The 22,688-nt window shown below is 33.6% G+C and overlaps 2 protein-coding genes across 7 annotated transcripts; both read left to right on the forward strand.

Moving 5' to 3' along the window:
• The first annotated feature begins 2,582 nt into the window (after nt 1–2,582).
• LOC142548843 (protein ENHANCED DISEASE RESISTANCE 2-like) lies at nt 2,583–8,897 on the forward strand. Its single transcript, XM_075657419.1, has 20 exons — nt 2,583–3,112; nt 4,447–4,521; nt 4,617–4,670; nt 4,755–4,867; nt 4,982–5,112; nt 5,183–5,229; nt 5,323–5,423; nt 5,518–5,613; nt 5,684–5,748; nt 6,045–6,116; nt 6,256–6,402; nt 6,491–6,789; nt 6,882–6,945; nt 7,033–7,208; nt 7,350–7,451; nt 7,667–7,717; nt 7,811–7,954; nt 8,111–8,206; nt 8,292–8,393; nt 8,781–8,897. The coding sequence occupies exons 1-20, from the start codon at nt 2,960–2,962 to the stop codon at nt 8,883–8,885; spliced, it is 2,193 nt and encodes a 730-aa protein (XP_075513534.1). The 5' UTR covers nt 2,583–2,959; the 3' UTR covers nt 8,886–8,897.
• Nucleotides 8,898–11,031: 2,134 nt separating this feature from the next.
• On the forward strand, nt 11,032–13,851 carry LOC142548844 (GATA transcription factor 8-like). Of its 6 annotated transcripts, none has more exons than XM_075657421.1 (3): nt 11,032–11,157; nt 12,088–12,344; nt 13,019–13,851. In XM_075657421.1, the coding sequence occupies exons 2-3, from the start codon at nt 12,111–12,113 to the stop codon at nt 13,622–13,624; spliced, it is 840 nt and encodes a 279-aa protein (XP_075513536.1). In that variant the 5' UTR covers nt 11,032–11,157; nt 12,088–12,110; the 3' UTR covers nt 13,625–13,851. The 6 variants fall into 6 exon arrangements, with proteins under 6 accessions (XP_075513536.1, XP_075513538.1, XP_075513537.1 ...); XM_075657423.1 differs by having other exon boundaries at nt 11,046–11,145; XM_075657422.1 differs by lacking the exon at nt 11,032–11,157 and adding an exon at nt 11,174–11,310.
• Nucleotides 13,852–22,688: the final 8,837 nt, after the last annotated feature.

The following is a 22,688-nucleotide window of genomic DNA, read 5'->3' on the forward strand; positions in this document are numbered from 1 at the left end:
AGCTTCCCCGAAATTTCAGAACTATCTAAATGGATTCAGGAAGAGGTTCATGAAACATGGGCAAATAACGACTATTTGTCTAGATGAGACATTCTGGAGCTATACTTCTTTAGTACGACTCCAGAACCAGAACCGGCAGGAAAATGATCTCACGAAGACTTTCATTTCATCAAGTTAAGGATGCCAGATATTAATGTTCATAAATTCATCAAGGATCATCTGATAGAAGAAACATCCCTTGTTACTGAAGATGACATTTCCACCAAAAAAGCATGGGGTCTATAGGTCTATCTAACTGTGATGAACAAAGTCAAGTTTCCGTTTAAATTTTATCATAATTCGGTAAATGGATCAATTACTGTTAATTACTATGACAGTAAAAACAACAAGTTTTGCAGAAGATTTATTTGAAAAGAAAAGAAATCTTTTGTGGAATAGCAAGCTACCAGAGAGTAAAAAAATTCGTCGAAAATTCTGCAACATGGCTCATGTGGGAAGATAGTCAGAACATATCTGCCCAAAATGTCCAAATCAAAAGGAGACAGAAGTAAGTAGGCATGTAATTTGCACACTAACTAAAAGACTTGGACCCGAATGCACCTATAAATACAGAGTAAATGGGAACAAGAAAATCACACAAGAATTAAAACGAAGTTTGGAACCAAAAAAATTTATTCTACATATTTCAAGATTTCCAGAAGACGGAACAATACGATAAGAAAACAGCTGGTAATCTTCAAAGATCTATACAAACTGTTAAAAGAAGCAGTGAATGAGATTTCAGCTGATATGATCCAAACATATATCTACTGGTTATGTCAGAAAAAGCTGTTTCTAAATTAATGATCATGAAAAAGACAATTCGAGAAAAAATCGAGGGACCATTCAACCATCAACTCAACCCACTCAATAGATAATGTCGAATACAACTGGAATGCATTTAAAAAAAAAAAGCTAAGGCAAGTTTTGAAGTCCGAAATTAATATCCGCAAAAAGCTTCTATAAAAATCAAGACAGAAGGAAAATGAAGACATCATTCAACCTCTTCATTTTCTTTTAAAACATCGTAATATTTTCTTTTTCTAATTTATGTGTTTTAACTTTGGCTACTATAAGTAGCTAAACAAGTTCTTCATCCTCTACAGGAAGTTACTTCGTAATAATATTTTATATGTTTGAATAAAAAGAAAAAGTTTTTGCCCCTCTCATGTATTAGTTTCAAATTGAACTACTTTATTATACACCCTGAGGTAGGAAATGAAACAGGGTTGTGCTAAGTGCTGTTGAAGGAATCTGCGTCAGAAACCATCGGTTGCGATTATGCGGTTGGGCTGTGAGGAGAAATCTGTAAAAATCGGTGGATATAACCCCAGACACTCTGATCAAAGAGGTAAACTGTTCAATTTATTATACGGAAGCATGATGAGCCATTTATAAAAAAAAAAAAACCGATCATCTGAATATGATATATATGCTGGAAACCTTGCGTAGTTGTATGTCTTGAGGTTATATGCCTTTAAGAACATGCTCGATATGTAAAACAATACCACGTATCATAATTATGAAAAGTAAGGGTGATTTGGGAAATTTTAAAAAATTGACGAGTTAAAGCAAAGATTTGAACAGGTATGAAGTAAAGATAAAGTTGAGGATGGAGATGAGGATTTATTGTAAAGTTGCCCTTGTTTATTCTCCTCATTTATTTTATTTTCACGATGAAAACAATCATTATTATTTAAATAGCTTGTTTTGAAAACTCTATTTTTCTTACGAGGAAAAAAGAACCTAAGTCGTACCGAATAATCAATAAAATAGTAAAATGAGCCATTCCAACGTTTCCTAGATAATTATATTGGATAAATAAAAATTAATGCATTGGTGATTTATTATTTGGATATATTGATGATTTTAATTATTTTTAGATAGGTTAATCTTGTTTACGTGAAAATTTTAATTTGATTAGCAAAATAAAATATTTAGTTTGTGAGGTCTTTTTTTATTTATTTTTTCATCTTGTTTAATCACCTCACAATCATAAAATATATATAATAGGTTTTTTTGTAAGACGGTCTCATGAATTTTTATCTGTGAGACGGGTCAACCCTACCGATATTCAAAATATAAAGTAATAATCTTAGCATAAAAATTAATACTTTTTCATGGATGACCCAAATAAGAGATTTGTCTCATAAAATACAACCCGTGAGACCGTCTCACACAAGTTTTTGCCAAATATATATATATTTTTAATAAATTTTCATATTATATTTAGTTATCATATCTTAATAAAACATTTTTTATATTTATATAAACTTTTTAACTTTTAAATAATCGTATCAGTTATAACATAACATTTTAAATTTTAATATAATGTTTATATTTTATTTAAAAATTATTTAACAATAATATTATTAATATATATGCACTAATATTATTAATGGGCACCTTTCAGTTTTTCTTATTTTTTAAAATTCTGAACTTATAAATTATTCGAAATAAAATGAGCATAAAACAAGGGAAGGGTAAAATCGTAATTTCAGAGAATGGTGCACTTCCTTCAAGCATCATCATCATAATCATCCGATCTTTTTTCATTCAAACGGAACGGAAGAGAACAAGAAACACAGACCAACAAAAAACAAGCAAAAAAGTTTGCCAAACATATTTTCGCAGCGCCTGAAATCCAGAAAATATACGAGTTTCTTCATTTGATTCTCTGGTTCCCTTCGGAGGAATCAGAGGATCACCCACCAGTCTCCTCCCACCTTCCCAAAATCCTGTTTTTGTTCTTAGACTTGCGTATATATACATTTTTCGTGTATATATATGCGTAAATATCTCGCATAACACGTCCTTCGGATATTATTGAAATGGGTTTTTGAACAACAGGGAATCGTCTCAAAAAGGTGGGATTCTTTATATATAAAAATTTGTTTTTTTTTTCGGGAGTCTCGGGAAAATGGGTATGGCGGAAAGAGAAGGTATGATGCGGGGATGGCTTTATTTGATTCGTTTCAACCGTTTTGGGCTGCAATATTCACGTAAAAGATACTTCATTCTTCAAGATAACTGCCTCAAGAGCTTCAAATCTATTCCTTCTTCAGATACAGAGGTGCGTTTTGATTTTTATCGTTGTTTTTCCATTTTTATTTCATGATTCCATTGGAAACATGCAAAGAATATAAATATATATGTGTGTGTATTTTTGTTATCTTTGTATCCTGTGTTTCTGTATGGGACATGCATGTATGATGCAAGTATATATAACTAAGAATTTAGCATGAACTCCATTTATTTGGGCGAAACTTATAATTTCAATAGATTACAAATGAATTTCGAATTTATTTCCAGGCCGCTCTGTGTATATATGTATGGATGATGTATCCCGTATGTGTCGATTCCTGTGAAATGATTTGGCTTTTTTTGATCATGATTCATGATAGTTGAATATCGTGTACTTTTATGAGGTGAAAGAAAAGATTTCATTGTTTTGTATTATCTCCTGTGTTTCCTGTATTGGCATGTTGTCATACCATAATCTTGTTGTCTCTGGTTTGTCCTTATTTTAATTTTTCATCTAATGATTGACATAAAACTATCCAATCGACTTTCAATCTGTTGGAATTAATTTTTTAAATATATAATTCTATATTTGTGCTATACAATATATAAAGTTCTTTGTTTTAATAATTGGTTTTGTGTTATAGGGATAGGTACAATGGTTGCTGCACTAGTCTTCCTACCTTTGATCACCAAATAAGTATAAAGGAATCAATTAAATAATATTCTCAAATTATCTATCAGAAAGTTGGATATTCACAATGGACCACTTATTTGATATTAATTTCAAGCGAAAGCATATCCAAAGAGAGTTGATATCGATTCTCTGGAGTTGTCTCTTTTTATATTTGGGAGAACGAACAAAGTTTGTTATCTGCCAGCATTTCTATAAGATTTTAATTTTGACTGTGTTTAATTATGTAAAATCAAGGATTTGTCATATGTAGACAGAAAATCAAACTGATGATAATTAAATAAAAAGAGTTTCCATATGAGGCATGAAAATTATATTTTCATATCTTCCACTTGCTATATAGGGAAATAACGAGGATTTTTATTTAGGTGAGTGAGTATCATTTCAATGTAAAATGCTTGAGAGTAAAACAAAAAATGGAGGGGCAAAATTTACCTTTTAAAAAATTGAACATGCTAATCACTCATACTTTCAATGTGCTTCTCTTGTTTGACAGGGGAGCGTCATCGCTCACCCATTTTAGGTTCCATTCCTGGCCAGTTAGTCACCGATACATCCTTTCGTAGTCATTTTTGTCCTTAATGAAATTTTGGTGCCACGCCACAAGTCTAATGAGAAAAAAATAATGGATATTATCTTCTTTTGCTAATCCCAGTCCTTTGCTTTGTATTAATTGACCATTCTTGTGGCAGGAGCCGGTGAGAAGTGCAATAATAGACTCCTGCATTCGTGTTACAGATAACGGAAGAGAGAGTCATCATATGAAAGTAAAATTAATTTCTGATGAGTCAGTATTAGTAAGCAAAGAGCAAAATTTGTATTACCTTTTATACTTATATATGATCTATCTTGTTATGTACAGGTATTTTTTATTTTTACCCTCTACAATACTTCTAATCATAACGATCAGCTTAAGGTGATTTATCCGGTCTTGATTTTTATAACTCTTAAAGAAGACACGATGATAGTAATGGCGAATGACATTGACATACTTTAATAGCTAGGGGCAACCAGTTCTGAAGAAGCTGCTAGATGGATTCGTTCTTTGCAGGACACTGCTCTGGACCCCGTGACTAACTCAAATTGTTCAAAAAGGAGGTGGCAGCCTTTCAGGTGAGAATTCTACAATTTAGATACTTATAACTTGAAAATAACTTTTGGGAGTACTTTTGCCTATGTATCTTGCCATTATCCTTGCACAATCTTGTTTTACCTTTTTCTTAACAGCTTAAGTGTTTCAAAGAGAATGGCGAATAAAAGGTCTGTCGACTGGACTTCAGCATCTTCTGAACATGTAAATGCCATGACTTCGGATGTAATTGGTCCTTCACCGTGGAAAATATTTGGCTGTCAAGATGGTAATTACTTGAATGTTGGTTTTTAATTGTATTATTTTGCAAAAGAAATTTTCTAATATTGCCTCTTTAGGATTGCGTCTCTTCAAAGAAGCGAAGGACAGAGATTCCAACGGAAAGGTAGTAGATTCCTGCGACTCGTCTATGGGGGACCCCTTAGAGTTCATGACATTTTTCCCTCCTTTTGATTTGTATTTGAATTGTTATGTACAGCATTGGGACGACCACCCAGCCATAATGGCCGTTGGTGTGATTGATGGAACTTCGGAAACCGTTTTCCGTACGCTTTTGTCTCTTGGTACTTCAAAATCTGAGTAAGGATCCCATAATTTTTTACTTTTAGGAAAATTCTGCAATAAAGATGGAAATTTGAAGTTCTTGAGTTTTACTTATTAAATACTTTTGCAGATGGGATTTCTGCTTCTACAGGGGAAGTGTGATTGAGCATCTTGATGGTCATACAGATATAATACACATTCAGCTATACAATCATTGGTTACCATGGTCGGTCTTGTAACTAACAAGAATACATTTTGTAATATAATGATATCGTTAATCACATTTCCATTTTCAGGGCAATGAAACGAAGAGATTTGCTGCTACGCCGTTATTGGAGAAGGGAAGATGATGGCACATATGGTATGGTACTCTCTAACCCAGAAACTGATGCTGTGAAGTTAATAACTGTTAAAGTTATAATTAAAGTTAAAAGGGTTGTTCCTCTTATTTTTCCATCATTTTTTTATTTCGTGCCCATGTTCTTGTATAGTGTCGAGTTTATGTTATTATAGATATGAACTTGATAGAAGTTAAAGCTATAGCTAAAGTTAAAAGGTTTGTTACTATTATTTTTCATTTTCGTCTCCATGTTCTTATATTGTGTCGAGTTTATGTTAATAGACATGAACTTGATAATTCTATTGCTTTTGTTGCAGTGATTCTTTACCACTCTGTGATCCACAGGAAGTGTCCACCGCAAGACGGATATATTCGAGCTTGCCTTAAAAGTAATGTATGCCTTGAACTGGATTTGATGGAAAATATGGAATTCGTGTTATCTAAAATTGACAGATTGAGAATGAAAATGGATGGAAAATGTTTATGCTAATTGATTATTTCGGTGTTTTATATTTTGTAACTGAGCAGGCGGTGGATATGTGATAACTCCCACAAAACAAGGTAAACACTGTGTCATAAAACATATGCTCGCTGTTGATTGGAGATTTTGGAAGTCCCGTTTCAGGAAAGCATCTTCAAGATCAATAACTATTCGTATGCTTGGGAGGGTCGCAGGTGAAGTGCACAACTTATGTACATTTAAACAATACTTCTGATTCTAAATGGATTTTCATAATGGCGAGCCTCGTTTCTCACAATGCAGCCTTAAGAGAGATGTTCAGAGCTAAGGTAGGAAGTACTACCAACGAGTTTTTATTGGGAGAGCTTGCAGTGGAGGTTGGGATTCCTCAGAATGAGAAGGAAGAGATCAAAACTGAAGTAAACCTTAAAATGGTGGAGAAGATAACAGAAGACGAGGGATTGAAACGTCTTTCTGAAGCTTCGAGTCTTAAGGGGTTGAATGATGCTGCTGATGAATTTTTTGATGTTCCTGAACCGTTTGAAGATGAGGCAGCAGACAATGGGTGGACTTCTGACACAACCCCAGAATTTTGTTATGTGGTATTTTATACACTTGTTCCTCATCTTGTTTCCAAATTTTTCATCGCTGACATATATATTTGTGACTTGTTCTTTCAATCTGAAATGCTCAGGACATCTATCAGCCAAAATTGTCATCTGCTGCTAATTTTGTGAAAAAATTGCATGATCTTGCAGGTTAGCCCATTTAGATACATCTTACCATAACAAATATATGTGAATTTTAAAAAAATAGAAATGACTCGAAATACATAATATTTGCAGTCCAGAAAAAGGGATATGTCGACTTGCAAGAACTGTCTTGGGGAGAAAATGTTTCATGCTGTTATGGAGCCACACTTCCAAAAGATTCAAGCTTCAACATGCTATGTAGTTGGGCAGCTGCTGATCCTTCATCCTTCCTCATCCGTGGTGATAATTATCTCGAAGACCATCAAAAGGTCACATATTGATATCTTTTATTTACTTTGATCGTATTACTCTATCCTTATATCACGAAAATAGATGTATTTATATCGTTTCACTTCATATTATCAATTTATCATTATTAATATCTCCTGGAAATTGCTTTATTTTGTTAGATTAAGGCGAAGAGCACATTAATGCACATGGTTGCTGCAGATTGGCTAAGATCCGACAAGCGTGAAGATGATCTTGCTGGTCGTCCTGGAGGCATTGTTCAGGTTTCAATTATAGTTGTTTTTTTATCTTTTAATCTTGAATTCTCGAACTCCTGAATTGTTCATACTCACAAACTTTATAAAAACGACAATCAACTTTTAACTCAAATGGTCATAGAAAGGTGCCTTACTGCCTTTAACCCTCATTTAATAAAAAACTCTTACACACGTGTATAAAGAGAAAGGCTAACATCAAATTTCAATGAACAAATATGCAGAAATATGCAGACAGGGGTGGTTCAGAATTCTTTTTTGTCATGAACATACAGGTAAAATCTTACTTCTTTCCTTTGATACTTTCCATGTTCCTGATGATCTCAAGTTTAATGTATATGTATGTGTTCCATCTGCTACTAAATCAGGTTCCTGGTACAACAATGTATAATCTGGCCTTATATTACATGTTGAAAACACCCCTAAATGAAACACCTTTGTTGGAGCGTTTTGTCAATGGAGATGATGCTTTTAGGAACTCAAGATTCAAGCTTATACCATACATTTCGAAGGTACTTTTGTAGCGATGTTTCTTTTTTCTTTCTCAATAATATACATTTTTCACCTTTATCCTTTAAAGTAACATATTTTGAATCTGTCTCCCCGTAAATTTTTTTCCGCATGATACAAAATAGGACGATGCTCACATGTTTGAAGTGATTCTGCAGGGATCTTGGATAGTAAAACAGAGTGTTGGTAAGAAATCATGTTTGCTCGGACAAGCGCTTGAAGTGAATTATTATCGAGGAAAAAACTACTTGGAGGTGTCATATACTAAATGAGCCTTTTGGTAATCTTTAAGTAAAAAAAAACATCAATATCTTTAAAATGAAATGTTTAAATTTTCAGCTGGATATCAATGTTGGCTCATCGACAGTGGCAAGAGGAGTCGTTAGCCTTGTTCTTGGTTACTTGAACAATCTTGTGATAGAAATGGCATTTTTGATACAGGTAAAGCAGCAGTATAGACAAACTACAAATTATGATGAAATATGTTACTACTAAGTACTTACTAGGTTTATGTTAGGAAGCAACAAAGGCCTCCAATGCCTTGCTAGCCTCTCGATACAGGAGTGATCAAACTGTGATGCCTATGCTAATATATGGTTTATAAAATTTGAGTATATTATCACTATGACTTATTATTTTTAGTACAACAACGAACACTAAACGTCTTAACAGTTTGTATTATTTACATAGCCATACCGAGAAAAACGATGAAGAGTTTTGCATGATGTTTAATGCAAACATATGATGGTGCATCTTATCCGTTTTGTGAAGATTATGTGGTTGACTCATGGTTTAAATTGTTTAATGGTGTTTGTTTTGGACTTACAGGGTAATACACAAGACGAGTTGCCGGAAGTCCTCCTTGGAACGTGCCGACTGAATCATCTAGATGCAGCAAAGTCTGTTTCGACTGACTCTATACGTATCATCTAGTCGAACCACATAAAAGAATTCTTCAAGCATGAAGGTGAATGAAGGAAGAGAGACCCTCCAACTGATTCATATATATTCAATTTTTTTCTTTTTTAGTCTCATTAGTTTGAGGCATTGGAGGCAAAGGTGGAGGCTAGTTAAATTGATTCGTGAAAATTTCATATTAATTAATTCTTATTGTAACTACAAAAATAGTGAAAGTGTTAAAAAAATATTGATTTTTTAATTAAAAAATATTGTTTAACAAGATGATACTCTATTATATTTGATGTATGCTGAATGAAAATGTAATCAATATATATATATATATATAATAATAAAATCTATTATCCCGTATGGAGCCGTTGTTCTTCATCAACGTATCGTTACCAACATTGATTATCCTAAACTGGAAGCTCGTAGCTCTCTCGGACGACTTGTGGCCTTAATGATGTAGGAATCAATAATAGTCGCCTTCATGTTGTGTATCTGTTCAGTCACTAATAAATTTTTACATATTATTGTCTAAAATAAAATTCATGAGCTAATGTCCGTAATCAGCAGATGTGGTAACTACCATGTCTTATCGAACATTACTGCTGACTATAGTGAAAAGGGTGAGAGCAAACAAAGACCTTGCGAATTACAATGAAGCAAGAATCCTTGCCCCACCAACCAAACAACCTTTCTCATTAATTACTTCCCGTATTTTCAAACTTTCTTCCCTCTTTACGATAAATCTGCAAACAGAATCACATGTTGATACATTGTATTCATTTATATACCCAACATGTGACTCTAGAGCTTCCGTGAAAGTGACGGTAGTAATGGAGGAATAGCAGTAGCATGGAGGTAATGGTTCTTTCTTTTTCTTTTTTTTTTCTCTTTTCTGCATTTTTGAGTGCTGTGTTTCTTGTTTCAGACGCACGGGTTTGGCCCGGCATTTCTCTCTCTTTCTCTGTTTTGTTTTCTAAATTAAGTGTATTCGATTCAAATTTTTGATCATTTTTAATAATTTTTTTAAATGACAGAGTTTTATTGATTTTATAGATTTTTATTAACTTTTATATAATTTTATAGATTTATGTGGATTCATGTCGACTTTTTTGTAAAATTTTTATAGATTTTTGTGAAATTTTTTTTATAAAATTTTATAAATTTTGTACTTAATTATAACATATTATTTTTTATTAATTTTTTTGAACCAATAATTAATTGACATACATAACATATTCAGTTTGAAATAGTTTTTAAATATTTATATTTAATAAATAAATTTAAAATTTAAATCATTTAATCCTTACATGTGTATAGACGTGGGTTTGTATGCATGTTTGTAAATTTTTAAAATACATAAATTAATTAATCTGTTAGCTTGTTTTTGAATTGATAATATACATGTGAAAAGAATATTATTTAGCATTGTGTGGATATAATTTTGTATAAAAATATCATAACTTACATATTAATTAAAAATGCTAAAAAGAATTTTAAAAATCACAGTTGTTGCAAGCCTATTCAATTATTAAGAATTAAGCGACATTTTTTTGGATCATCTTTTATTATTATTGAATATTACATTAATTGTATAAGTCATAATTTAAAAATCACAAAATCAATTTTAAAATTCAAAATTTCCTATGATATTAAAATAAAAAATTATTAAATGAACAATCAGCCAAAAAATGAAAAAAAATTTGAAAAAAAAAAAGATGAAAATATATATAGAGATACACTTCGAAAATTTGAGATAGTGATAGAGATAGATGAGATGAGAGAAGATAAGAAGAGAGGTGATGTGAAGCGACATAGATTGAAATAAATAGATTATATATGAATATGAGTTAGAAATTTTAAAAATCCATCCAAATATGTGAATTGAACCAATACAATTTTTGACAATTTATAGTCGTACCTTAGGCTTTAATGTTAGTATATTAATTAATTTCATGATGTTATTAAAATTCTATTGAAAATTTGAATAGGTCTAGACTTTTATAGAGTTTTTAAAAATCAATATTTGATACCACTTGACTTATTAAAAATCTATGAAAGTCTATTTTGAATACCACTAAAAATATGTAAAAATCTTAATTGAATACGTCTAAACTTTTAAAATCCACAAAAATTCAATAAATATCTTACGTTAAATACACCCCTCTGAAATTTGGGATATGAATACATTATTGGCTTTTTATGAGCAAAATCGTCCATTTTTGGGTCCATTCTTCCACTGTTTGGGTTTTCTTTGGCCCCCCTTTTGCTGGCTGAGTTGAAGAAGGTTGAGAAATTGGTAACTGCGTGAATCTTTTTGCTCTATTCTCGAGGAATCGTTTTTAAAGTTTGAGTCTTTATTATCGTACGTTGTTTTCGAAAGGGGAGAGAAAATTTTGAATTATTCATTATTCAAACAACAGAATGTCATCTTTTTTGCAATTTCTTTCTTGTGAGTAACCTTTCTTGATAATTGTCATATTTAGCTTAATTATTACTTGATTTTGCTCTATTTTACCATTTTGAGAAACAATTACTTTAAAATTTTCCTGGGTACATTCATTGTTCCTGTGTTAAAACTTACCACCTCCATCCCATTCTCTTGCAGGAAAGTAGTCTAGTACAGTAAGTTTTTAAGGATTTCTCATGATTTTGATTTTTGCCATAATCCCACGAAATAATAACAATAATAATTCAAGATTTGCTCAATAATTCTGCTTTTTGGCATTAATTTCTCTTTCTTGTTTGGTTTTTGCTGAAAAATAACAATTTGTTTAGCACGGTGCTCTCTATTCAAGCCCTGTGTTAACATATACGTCGGATGAACTGTATTTCATTCCATTTTCCAGCTTTTCTTGTTTCAGAATCTGTGAAATATTGCATATTATTTTAAGAGTCATCAGTTGTACTTTTTGTTATTATGGACAAGAATCCAAAATTGCTTTTAGCATAAAACTTATCCTTTCTGCTAATATGCTCCGGGGACCCCATCTCCTCATAAGCTGGCAAGCATGATTTAGCTAGCTCGTACCGTCATCACACCAGCAAAGTCCCCTTCATGGCCCTACTAATCTACATCATGTGCTGCACTCTATCATCGAACCCCCATTCCAAAAATCTTGTGATCATTGCATGCATTTACTTGGCTTAGAATATATATACAGTGTGTATATTCTTTGTGTAAGCTGTATCCCAACTTCTTCTTATCTCCATTTTTGTTCTTTTTCAGAAAAGTTTTGTCCGAGTAGAGTGATGGAATCAAATTTCATGGATGAGATTGACTTCACAACCTTCTTTGAACAAATCGATGACTTGATTGAATTCCCAACCGAAAATGATTCAGGTGGTGTGAATTTCGAAACTTCTTGTGATTCCAAGGATATCCCAAGCATGTGGAACTGCGGTTTGCCGGAGAAGACCAGTCGTCTTTTCTCTGGTAGCCGTGGCACCGCCCCACCTGACCTCTCTGCAGAGCTCTTTGTTCCGGTGAGCATATGCCTTATTACATGATTGCCATTACTTATAATGGACCTTGAAATGGCATTCGGTGACACTCTAGTCCAACCATGTGTAAATTGAGTTAATGAAGCGAACTTGCATTATTACCATGTTGATTTTACTTGATCCAACGATAATCAATGTACTCCATATATTGTACATAGAAAGATCCATTCACCTGGTCGAGCATAGATTTTCTATGAGATGATTGTTTGAAAATTTAACTTTCTTCATGAAGTGATTTTGATTTTTTTTGGCAAATTGTCTGTCAGGATGTAACATCAAGCTGAAATATCACCATTTTAGACTCACGCCTATAAGTTAGAAGTTTAAATTTTCAAATTTGTAGTTTAGATTAGCTAGTCCACTTGATACAACAAGATTACATTTCGTGTGATGGATTTTTAATACGTGTTGTATTTGAATTTTGAGACAATAGTTTAGGACGAATAGAGGCTGAAGAAAGTGAGTGTAGCTTCTCAGTGGAGTGACCAACCGGGCTGGCCGTTTTTCAAGTAATGGACGTAAAATGGATTGAGTGGTTCACTATTTTCCGTTTTCGCACCTTTTGGCTTGTAAGGTGTTTATGGATTACATGCACAAAATGTTTTTCTTTAATCTCCTCTAATTCTATCCCCTCTTTGTGTGGTTTAATTTGTCAGGACGAAGACATTGGGCAACTTGAATGGCTTTCAACGAGCGGTTCTTTTTCTGGGGAGAAAACTACACCTTCAAACACTGATCACCATGGTACACAACGAGCTCGAATCAAACGCCCTCATCCAGCAACTTCCAATGCAAGGGCTGCCATTCAACTCATCTCCCCTGCATCCACCTTCACCGAGTTGCCATCAACAAAAAAGGTCTTGAAACCTGTTGGACTGGAACCGAACCGAGAAAAGAAAACCGAGTTGACTTTGCCAGCAAAACCAACAGATGCACATCAGGACCCTCCACCTCTACCAGTTAGGAAATGCTTGCATTGTGAAATAACCAAGACTCCTCAATGGAGGGCTGGTCCCATGGGCCCGAAAACGCTTTGCAATGCTTGTGGTGTTCGCTACAAGTCTGGTCGTCTCTTACCTGAGTACCGACCCGCTGCTAGCCCCAAGTTCGTTCCATCTGTCCACTCTAATTGCCACAAGAAAGTGATTGAGATGAGAAGAAACGTCGTCCCAAAACACATAGCAACTACGAAAACTACTACTGCTTCTTCTACTGCTCTCTTCGCTCCAATACTCGAGCACGTTACTGATTGTTTGCCATAGTATGCCACGGTTCTTCGTGCTCGTTCCAATCGATTTTCTTGGATTTTAGTTACTTGTCCAGTGATGTAATGGATATTTGACTGTTATTTTAGATGGTAGAAAGAGTGTTAGGCTAATGTTAGGAGTAGCGATTAAGTTTACAGTTGCAGTTTTCCTCCGTTGGGGATCTTTCTTGGAATTTCAATTGATACTGGTTTTGCAGTTGATACCACTTCTTGAATGCTGATGTCTGCCCATGTCATTCTTTTTCTTTGGTTGCGTTTCATTCTTTTGATGAATGCATTTTTCATAACTTATAGTTCATCTACTATCAATATCTCAAGTTTGAGATTAAATGTCGATTTTGAGACTCAATAGTAACATATTTCCTTTCCAACTTTTATATATATATATATATATATATATATATAGTTTCGATATGTTATAAACTCACTGTGCACACTAATGTGATAACCGATGAGTTGACACTCACACATTGGATGTACTGAATCTCCTCACTGTGCACACTAATGTGATAACCGATGAGTTGACACTCACACATTGGATGTACTGAACCTCATGTGTATTGACATAAGTGTCCATGGTGAATGTGTAATATATCAAAATTATATATGTGTGCACACGGGCTCTTGAATTAATCGGTATTTTGAAAACTACATCATCATCTTCGAAATAATTGATTAATATTGTGTATAATTTTGGTCTAATTTATAACTGTTGTACAAATTTTTTACTAGAATATTAATTTGTATTTGCTTAAAAAACATTTATTATATTGTGCCGGGAAAATTATTGGTCATTTTGGGTCAAATTCATTTATTTGTTCGGGATTGTTTGAAATTCTTAAAAATATTACATCCAATAACGGATTAAATCCAGAATTTGTTGTCCGATGGTGGGTCGATTAATAGATTCGGCCCAAACTTAGGCCCAATATAATCTAGCTTAAGAGATTCTCAGGCCCATCACTTAAGAATGAAAAAAAAATCAAAAGCTTATTTTAAATAAAGATGAACAGACAAATAAATCAGTTAAATGAAAAACAAGTACCATTTATTTGGTAGTGTATTGTAATAATACATCCATTAAATCTATAATTAATTTTCAGCCCTCTATGAATCGTTCGTCTGATAAACATACAAATATGTAATTGTAAAATGTTCATCTTTCAATTTATCGAATCGCTAAAAAAAAACTTTAGATTTTGATCATCCTCATACTCAATCTAGATATATACCTGAGTCGAACCGCTGGTGAGATCGAGTAAATTCAAGTAACTCCAATATGATATCGATTTTCAAGACAATCTCAAACACTCGGTACAGCATAGAATATTTCAACGTACCATTAAATCAAATCTGCCCATCATTTAAAATTTGTGGAAAACACATGACGGATAAAGGGGAAAAAAACACCAAGTAAATGTAGTGAGTGTAAAGTGAACTCATAAATTGTAGACCACATGTGTTTGGTAGCACATCACATTCTATGTTAGTTTTAGTACAATTACATATTTAAGGCATAAGACATTACATACTTGTCAAAAGTGACACATGGAGTGTGACATTCCATGTTTCATATCAAACTAAGGTGCATGTGCAAGGTTTGGTGCTATGAGGCCCCAAGATTATGGAGTTATATAGCCTTTTCCTATCTTAATAATAATAATAATAATAATAATAATAATAATTTCCAAATTAGGATGGATTATTTGTTACTATATATATATATAGATAAAAACTTGTGTGAGACGTTCTCACGGGTCGTATTTTATGAGACGGATCTCTTATTTGGGTCATCCATGAAAAAGTATTATTTTTTATGTTAAAAGTATTACTTTTTATTGTGAATATCGATAGGACTGACATGTCTCGCAGATAATGATTCGTGAGACCGTCTCACAAAAGACCTACTCATATATATATATATATATATATAGACACACACACATTATTATTTGTTTGTGATTCAAGTTATCGTAAAGATATTTATCGTACACGAATTACGTTTTTGACGATAATTTGCAGAACTAGTATCCGACATGAATTCGAGATCTCTTCTCATTTCGGGACATCATTCAGCCACAAGGTCATGTAAACAATAAGTAGACATTTATTTTACAGCTAAAAATTAGTATAATTTTATGAATAGACTTATTAAATGAACAACTCACTCAAAATATAATAAATTATCGAACCATTATAAAAAATAAAAAAAAAAAAAAAGGTTAGACTTGTCCACGAGGGAGAGTAAATTATTTAGATGGACCCAAATATTAATGGAGGGCCCATTAAGAAATAAAGCGCTTGCTTTGGCTGTTGGAGGAGTTTGAAGTGGGCCTACCATGTCTTAATCCTTACAATGTTCCAACACAGCTGTTCGGCAGCCAACAACAACGTCCCTGTCCATTTTTCCTTCTAAAAGTTTGTAAAAATTCTTGGAATGTTTGATAAATTCTGACAACCCATCTCTTTTTTAAAAATAAAAAAAAATAATTGTTAGCACGGATAAATTCTCTGGATAACACAGTCATCCGCAAATTTCGTAACGATTTATCTTCAAGACTTATTCGTTTATTATATTATATACACAACACATATACTTGGCATCTTCCCGCTTTACCAAAAGTTATAGCTAGTAGTAATGGTACAACTCAAATCTTTTAAACCATACAGCAGCTCAAGCACCACGATTCGATCACTCTACCAAGCAGGGATAATTATTGCACCCAACAACCTCTCTCCCAATAATTGCACTCATTGCAATAAATTGAAATCGAACATGTGACATTGGTCCTGATACTAATTGTAGGATCGAGCGCTTGTCGCTTTACTAAAAGCTATAGCTAGTAGTAATGGTGTAACTCAAATCTTTTAAACCATACATCAGCTCAAGCGCCACGATTCGATCGCTCTACGAAGCAGTGACAATTATTGCACCCAACAACATCATTATTGATTGAGGGTTCGTACATAACTTGCTATTGAACACGGCCTTTAATAAATTACATGAATCATTGGTTTTGGCTCAAAAAGTGTAGACCAAGTGGTGTTAATCTTGTCCACAAACTTAAATCTAAGTGCAAGAAACAAATTGTAATCAACAATGTTAATAGCGACCTTAAACTTTATTAATGGGTCCATTATACGGCAACGATTGACTTAATCATTATATTTTATAAAATCAATTATATCACTAAGATTTTCTAACTCAAAAATCATAATCAAAAGGAATTTTTCCTCGAATAAATTAATCAAATGCCGATTAGTTTCGACTTATCTTAAATCCATTCCTAATGAATAAAAACTCGTCTCTAATATTTTTGTTTAACAATCTGTGTTGATTAAACAACGTTAAAATTTTAGAGGATATAATAAATCGATACAATTATAAATCACTCTAAAAAAAATTATCAGCCGCGTGAAAATATAATTGTTAACATATAATATAGTATATTGTTAGTCACTCGATTTGAATTCCTGATTTTATCGATACAACTTAAATATTTTAAATCATATATATCTATATCATTTTTCAGTTGATTAAAATCAGTTGTTACATAAAATCTAAAGCTAGTGTTAATAATTTATATTAAAAAAATTAACAATGGAAAAAATAAATAAAAAAATTCCAGAGCTTACAATATATTAGACGCCAGCTTCTGAAGAATTAAAATTGCAGGGAATTAATTTATAGCAAATTTTTTAAATATAAAATTAATATATTCTTAGACATATGTTGTTGCTTTACGTTAAATGTAGACATATATTTAATATTTATTAAATCCGTAGTGATATTTTCAAGATATAAAATTCTTTAAATAGGTAGAAGAAAAGATCCGGAAAAATTAATTTTTGACATTGAGATTAATGTGTTCTTTTACTTCGCATAACTTCATCCGGGCTTGCATTTAAGTGATTTTGATTTTGTTTTTTTAGATTTCCAAGAAAATTCAAAATCTTAATTTGAAATATAAATTCAATTGATTTTAAAATGTTCTAATTCGTTTTGTTTATATAAAATTCTAAGATAATATGAATAGGTTTGTAAATTATATAATATATCAAATTTTAATAAGTCCATATATCGTTAAATATTAGAGACATACACGATTTATGTGTTATATATTTTGTTTTCGAAAAAATGATTTTTAAAATTTATATAATGGTTTTTAAACTATATTATAGGATTAAAAGTTTTTCACCCTTTTATTTTTAAAAAGAGTAGGTCTCTTGTGAGACGGTCTCACGAATCTTTATCTGTGAGACGGATCAACCCTACCGATATTCACAATAAAAAGTAATACTTTTAGCATACAAAGTAATATTTTTTCATGGATGACCCAAATAAGATATTCGTCTCACAAAATACGATCAGTGAGACCGTCTGTGGCGCCCCTGAACCTCGCCACGTAATCATACAACATGTGACGTCATATGCATAATTTTTTTTTCTTTTCGACGACATAATAATATAATGCATATACGACAAAATAGTGCAATCACCACACTATCTACGTCAGTGCAGCAGAAACGGTATAATAAATACATACACACATAACTCAAATAAGACAATAAACTATGCTGTCTCTATCTACTATCAACTACAGGACTGTTTGACTAGACACACCTAGTCCTTCACCTCTATCATGTCTCACAGCATAGTCCTGTAACCTGTCCAACAGAAACAGCCCCAAAGGGTGAGCATACACAACAATCATCATCGCAATACATAACAGTTATATTAACAACAACATAAGATATAACTGAAATGATAACAGAAATACCCACTTTGCCGTTTCTGGATAATCAGCCATCAACAACCTCAACAACATCACACTGCAACAATAACATCGACGGTACGTCGCACCCCAACTCCGGCGACAACAATATCATCGAACGAACAACAACATCGACGATACGTCACACCCCAACACCGGCGACAGCAATATCGTCGAACGAATAACATCAACGATACGTCGCACCCCAACTCCGACGACATCAATATCGTTGAACGAACAATATCAACGAGACGTCTCCCAACAACGATAGTCAACAATATCAACAATAATAAACAACAAATATAATACCAAATCATCCAATTCCGGTGATTTATCATCGTTCAACGCAATAGTATTCATCAATACTAAACAATAACAACATATGCTCGTACGTCAACACGTACCTGATAATCGAGTATATATATATCAAATCTGGCTACTTCTTTGATCCTGAGGCTTGTGATGTATCTAAATAATTCAATAATAATTATCAGATCATTGTCACCGTATCAACATAATCATAACAGCCTCAATATATAACATCAAATAGCCCAACAACAATTAATTCAACAAAATATAAAACTCGATTATAAATTATTATCACTCAACAATTTAATATTATGGTGTATTTAATTCACAATACTACCATCAAATACACTCTAATTAATTTAACATCAAATAATAGGCTATTTTACAACATCCGTCAAATTGCGAAAACTTTATATCAACGTGTAGTCTATACTTCGTAGACTCCGAATATACAATCAGAATTAATAACAGCTGACAAACAACTCTCCAATCTCAATCCAATGATTAAAAATCCCTAATTATAACAAATTAGGAATAATTCAAAATAACACCACTATAATCTTCTCTACTTCGTTAAAATAATACACTATTCAACAATCTTCAATTTCAGTATGATTTAACAATTTATCGGATTTATTCCAGAAATTGACGAATTTCAAACATCACCAAAAATATAAAATTTATACCTCAAATCGAAGACCTCGTGTCAACGATCTCAAAACTAAAGTCGGTTCGTCGATTCGATTAATCGATAAGTCGTACGATCGAAAAGAAAAATCGAAAACTCTTCTTCTCTTTTCTCTCACCTCTCGCATCTAACTTTCTGTTCAAGTTGAATTCATTCATTCAACGTAAATTTCAAAGTTATCTTTTAATTTTAATTTTTTTAAATTATATTATATTAATAAAATAATATAATATAATATAATATATAATATTTAACATTTTAACACCGGTATATCCCTTTGGATCAGTCAAACGATCAAAATTTTCCAAAACTCAAAACATGAAACTTCTATATCTTTGAGTTTTCTACGTTATATCCAAATTTCAAATAATTTGAACTTCATATGATCAAAATATGTCATATTTTTCTATTCAAAATCATTAATTATTTAGTAATCTCACATTACTAAATCAACAACTTGTAATATTTACTTCAGGCATTACATTTCTACCCACCTTAATTGAATTTCGACCCCGAAATTAATCAACAACAGTAATAACATATATAAATAAAGATACGTCATACCATCAGAATAAGTAGTGTAGAGCTCCCTTATATGTCGCTCTGTCTCCCAAGTGGCCTCTTCGACACCTCCATGCTCCCACTGAACCTTCACCATCGGTATAAGCTTACTACGAAGCTTCCGTTAAGATCGATCCAAAATACAAACTGGTCTCTCAACATAAGACATATCAGGATCTAACTGAACTTCAGAAATATCCAACACATGTGAAGGATCCAGCTCATACTTCCGCAACATCGACACATGAAACACATCATGAATACCAGATAAAGATGGAGGTAGAGCCAAACGGTAAGCCAAAGTGCCTATCCGCTGCAATATCTCATACGGTCCAACATATCTCGGTGCTAACTTTCCTTTCATACCAAATCGTACTGTGCCGCGAAAAGGAGAAACTTTCAAAAATACTCGATCGCCCTGCTGAAACTCTAAGGGTCTTCGTCTTTTATTTGCATAGGCGGCCTGTCTATCTTGAGCTGCTTTCAATCGCTGCTGTATCAACTTTACTTTCTGTTCCATCTCATGAATCATATCAGGACCTGTGACTACAGCTCGATCAACATCATCCCAGTATAAAGGAGATCTACAACGTCTCCCATACAATCCTTCAAATGGAGCCATCTGAATACTACTCTGATAACTATTGTTATATGCAAACTCCACTAATGGAATAGATGACTGCCAAACAGATTTAAAATCCATAACATAAGCACGCAACATATCTCCAACGTCTGAATAGTACGCTCAGTCTGACCATCTGTCTGGGGATGATAAGATGTACTCAATCTCAACTCTGTCCCCATCGCAGTCTGCAATCCTTCCCAAAAATGAGAAGTAAATCGAGGATCTCTATCAGATATAACAGACACTGGAATCCCATGCAACCGTACAATCTCTCGTATATACAACTGTTCCATCGTCAAGTACGTACTACTCATGCTATAGGGTATAAAATGTGCAACTTTCATCAATCGATCAACAATCACCCAAATAGCATCAATAGTTCCAATACTTCTTGGCAAATGAGTCACAAAATCCATCGATATGTGCTCCCATTTCCAAGTCGGTATTTCTAAACTCCTCAATTCACCTCCCGGTCTTCTCCTCTCCGCTTTGATCTGTTGACAATTAAGAAATCGACGTACAAAATCAATCACATCACGTTTCATTCCCTTCCACCAAAACTGAGAACGTAGATCCTTATACATCTTCTTGCCACCAGGGTAGATAGAATATCGACTACAATGTGCACGCCGCAACAGACCCTGGCGCAACTCAGATGCATCAGGAACTTCCCATCTATCCTTCATCCTCAAACTGCCATCATCAGCCACTCTAAAACAAGTATCTTGTTTTCGAGAAACCAACTCCTTCCACCGCTGAACTCTCTCATATGTCATCTGTGTATCACGAATACAACCATATATATCAGGTTCAGCTAATAAGGTAGATACTTGGATAGGAGTCACCGATATATCAAAATCATATCCCAAGGAACAACAAGACATCATCATAGCTGATAAGCGACCCACATCCTCTGCCGTACAACTCACTTTACGACTCAGTGCATCAGCTGTAAGATTGGCTCGACCAGGATGATACTCAATTTCACAGTCATAATCTTTCAACAAATCTAAATATCGTCTCTGTCTCATATTCAATTCTGTCTGGGTAAACAAAAATCTCAAACTCTTATGATCCGTATAAATCGTAAACGAGGTACCATATAAATAGTGTCGCCATATATTCAAGGCAAAGATAATGGCCGCTAACTCCAAGTCATGCACGGGGTACCTGGTTTCGTGTGGCTTCAGCTGTCTCGAGGCATATGCCACAACATGTCGATCCTGCATCAAAACACATCCCAAACCATGTAATGATGCATTAGTATAAACAACAAACCTCTCGTTTTCTGTAGGGATTGATAACACCGGTGCAGTCGTCAGTCGGTGCTTCAACTCCTGAAAACTCCTCTCACATGCTTCAGACCACTGAAATCGCACACATTTCTGAGTCAACTGTGTCAAAGGCCTAGCAATCTTTGAAAATCCATCGATAAATCGACGATAATAACCTGCTAAACCCAAGAAACTACGGATCTCTGGTACAGATGTAGGTGCAGACCACTGTAACACGACTTTGACCTTCGTTGGATCAACTGAAATCCCATCTCTCGATATAACATGACCCAAGAAGACCACTCGATCCAACCAAAACTCACACTTACTGAGTTTGGCATACAACTGTCTATATCGCAACACCTGTAACACTGAACGCAAATGCCCTGCATGCTCAGCCTCACTCCTGAAATATATCAATATATCATCAATAAACACAATAACAAACTGATCAAGATAAGGCTGAAATACCTTATTCATCAAACTCATAAACACAGCTGGAGCATTTGTCAACCCAAACGGCATACCAAAAACTCATAATGCCCATATCGGGTCCTGAATGCTGTCTTCTGAATATCCTCCTCTCTAACTCGTTTCTGATGATATCCTGACCTCAAATCAATCTTCGAATATACTGAGGTTCCCTGCAACTGATCAAACAAATCATTAATACGAGGGAGGGGATATTTATTCTTAATCGTTACCTTATTCAGCTGTCGATAGTCAATACAAAGCCGCATCGTTCCATCTTTCTTTCTCACAAATAAAACTGGTGCACCCCAAGGCGATACACTAGGGCGAATGTATCCCTTGTCCAACAAGTCCTG

This window comes from Primulina tabacum, chromosome 6 (genome assembly GCF_025594145.1).
Source record: "Primulina tabacum isolate GXHZ01 chromosome 6, ASM2559414v2, whole genome shotgun sequence".
Lineage (NCBI taxonomy): Eukaryota > Viridiplantae > Streptophyta > Magnoliopsida > Lamiales > Gesneriaceae > Primulina > Primulina tabacum.

What these genes read in the sequence shown, in the direction of transcription:
- LOC142548844 (XM_075657420.1), top strand. Translation starts at nt 11,991, where the DNA reads ATGCATTTACTTGGCTTAGAATATATATACAGTGTGTATATTCTTTGT. An exon ending in CTGCAGAGCTCTTTGTTCCG is followed by an intron (nt 12,345 to 13,018) that starts GTGAGCATATGC and finishes TTAATTTGTCAG; the next exon opens with GACGAAGACATTGGGCAACT.
- LOC142548843 (XM_075657419.1), top strand. Translation starts at nt 2,960, where the DNA reads ATGGGTATGGCGGAAAGAGAAGGTATGATGCGGGGATGGCTTTATTTG. An exon ending in ATCTCGAAGACCATCAAAAG is followed by an intron (nt 7,209 to 7,349) that starts GTCACATATTGA and finishes TTATTTTGTTAG; the next exon opens with ATTAAGGCGAAGAGCACATT. An exon ending in GAGGAAAAAACTACTTGGAG is followed by an intron (nt 8,207 to 8,291) that starts GTGTCATATACT and finishes TTAAATTTTCAG; the next exon opens with CTGGATATCAATGTTGGCTC.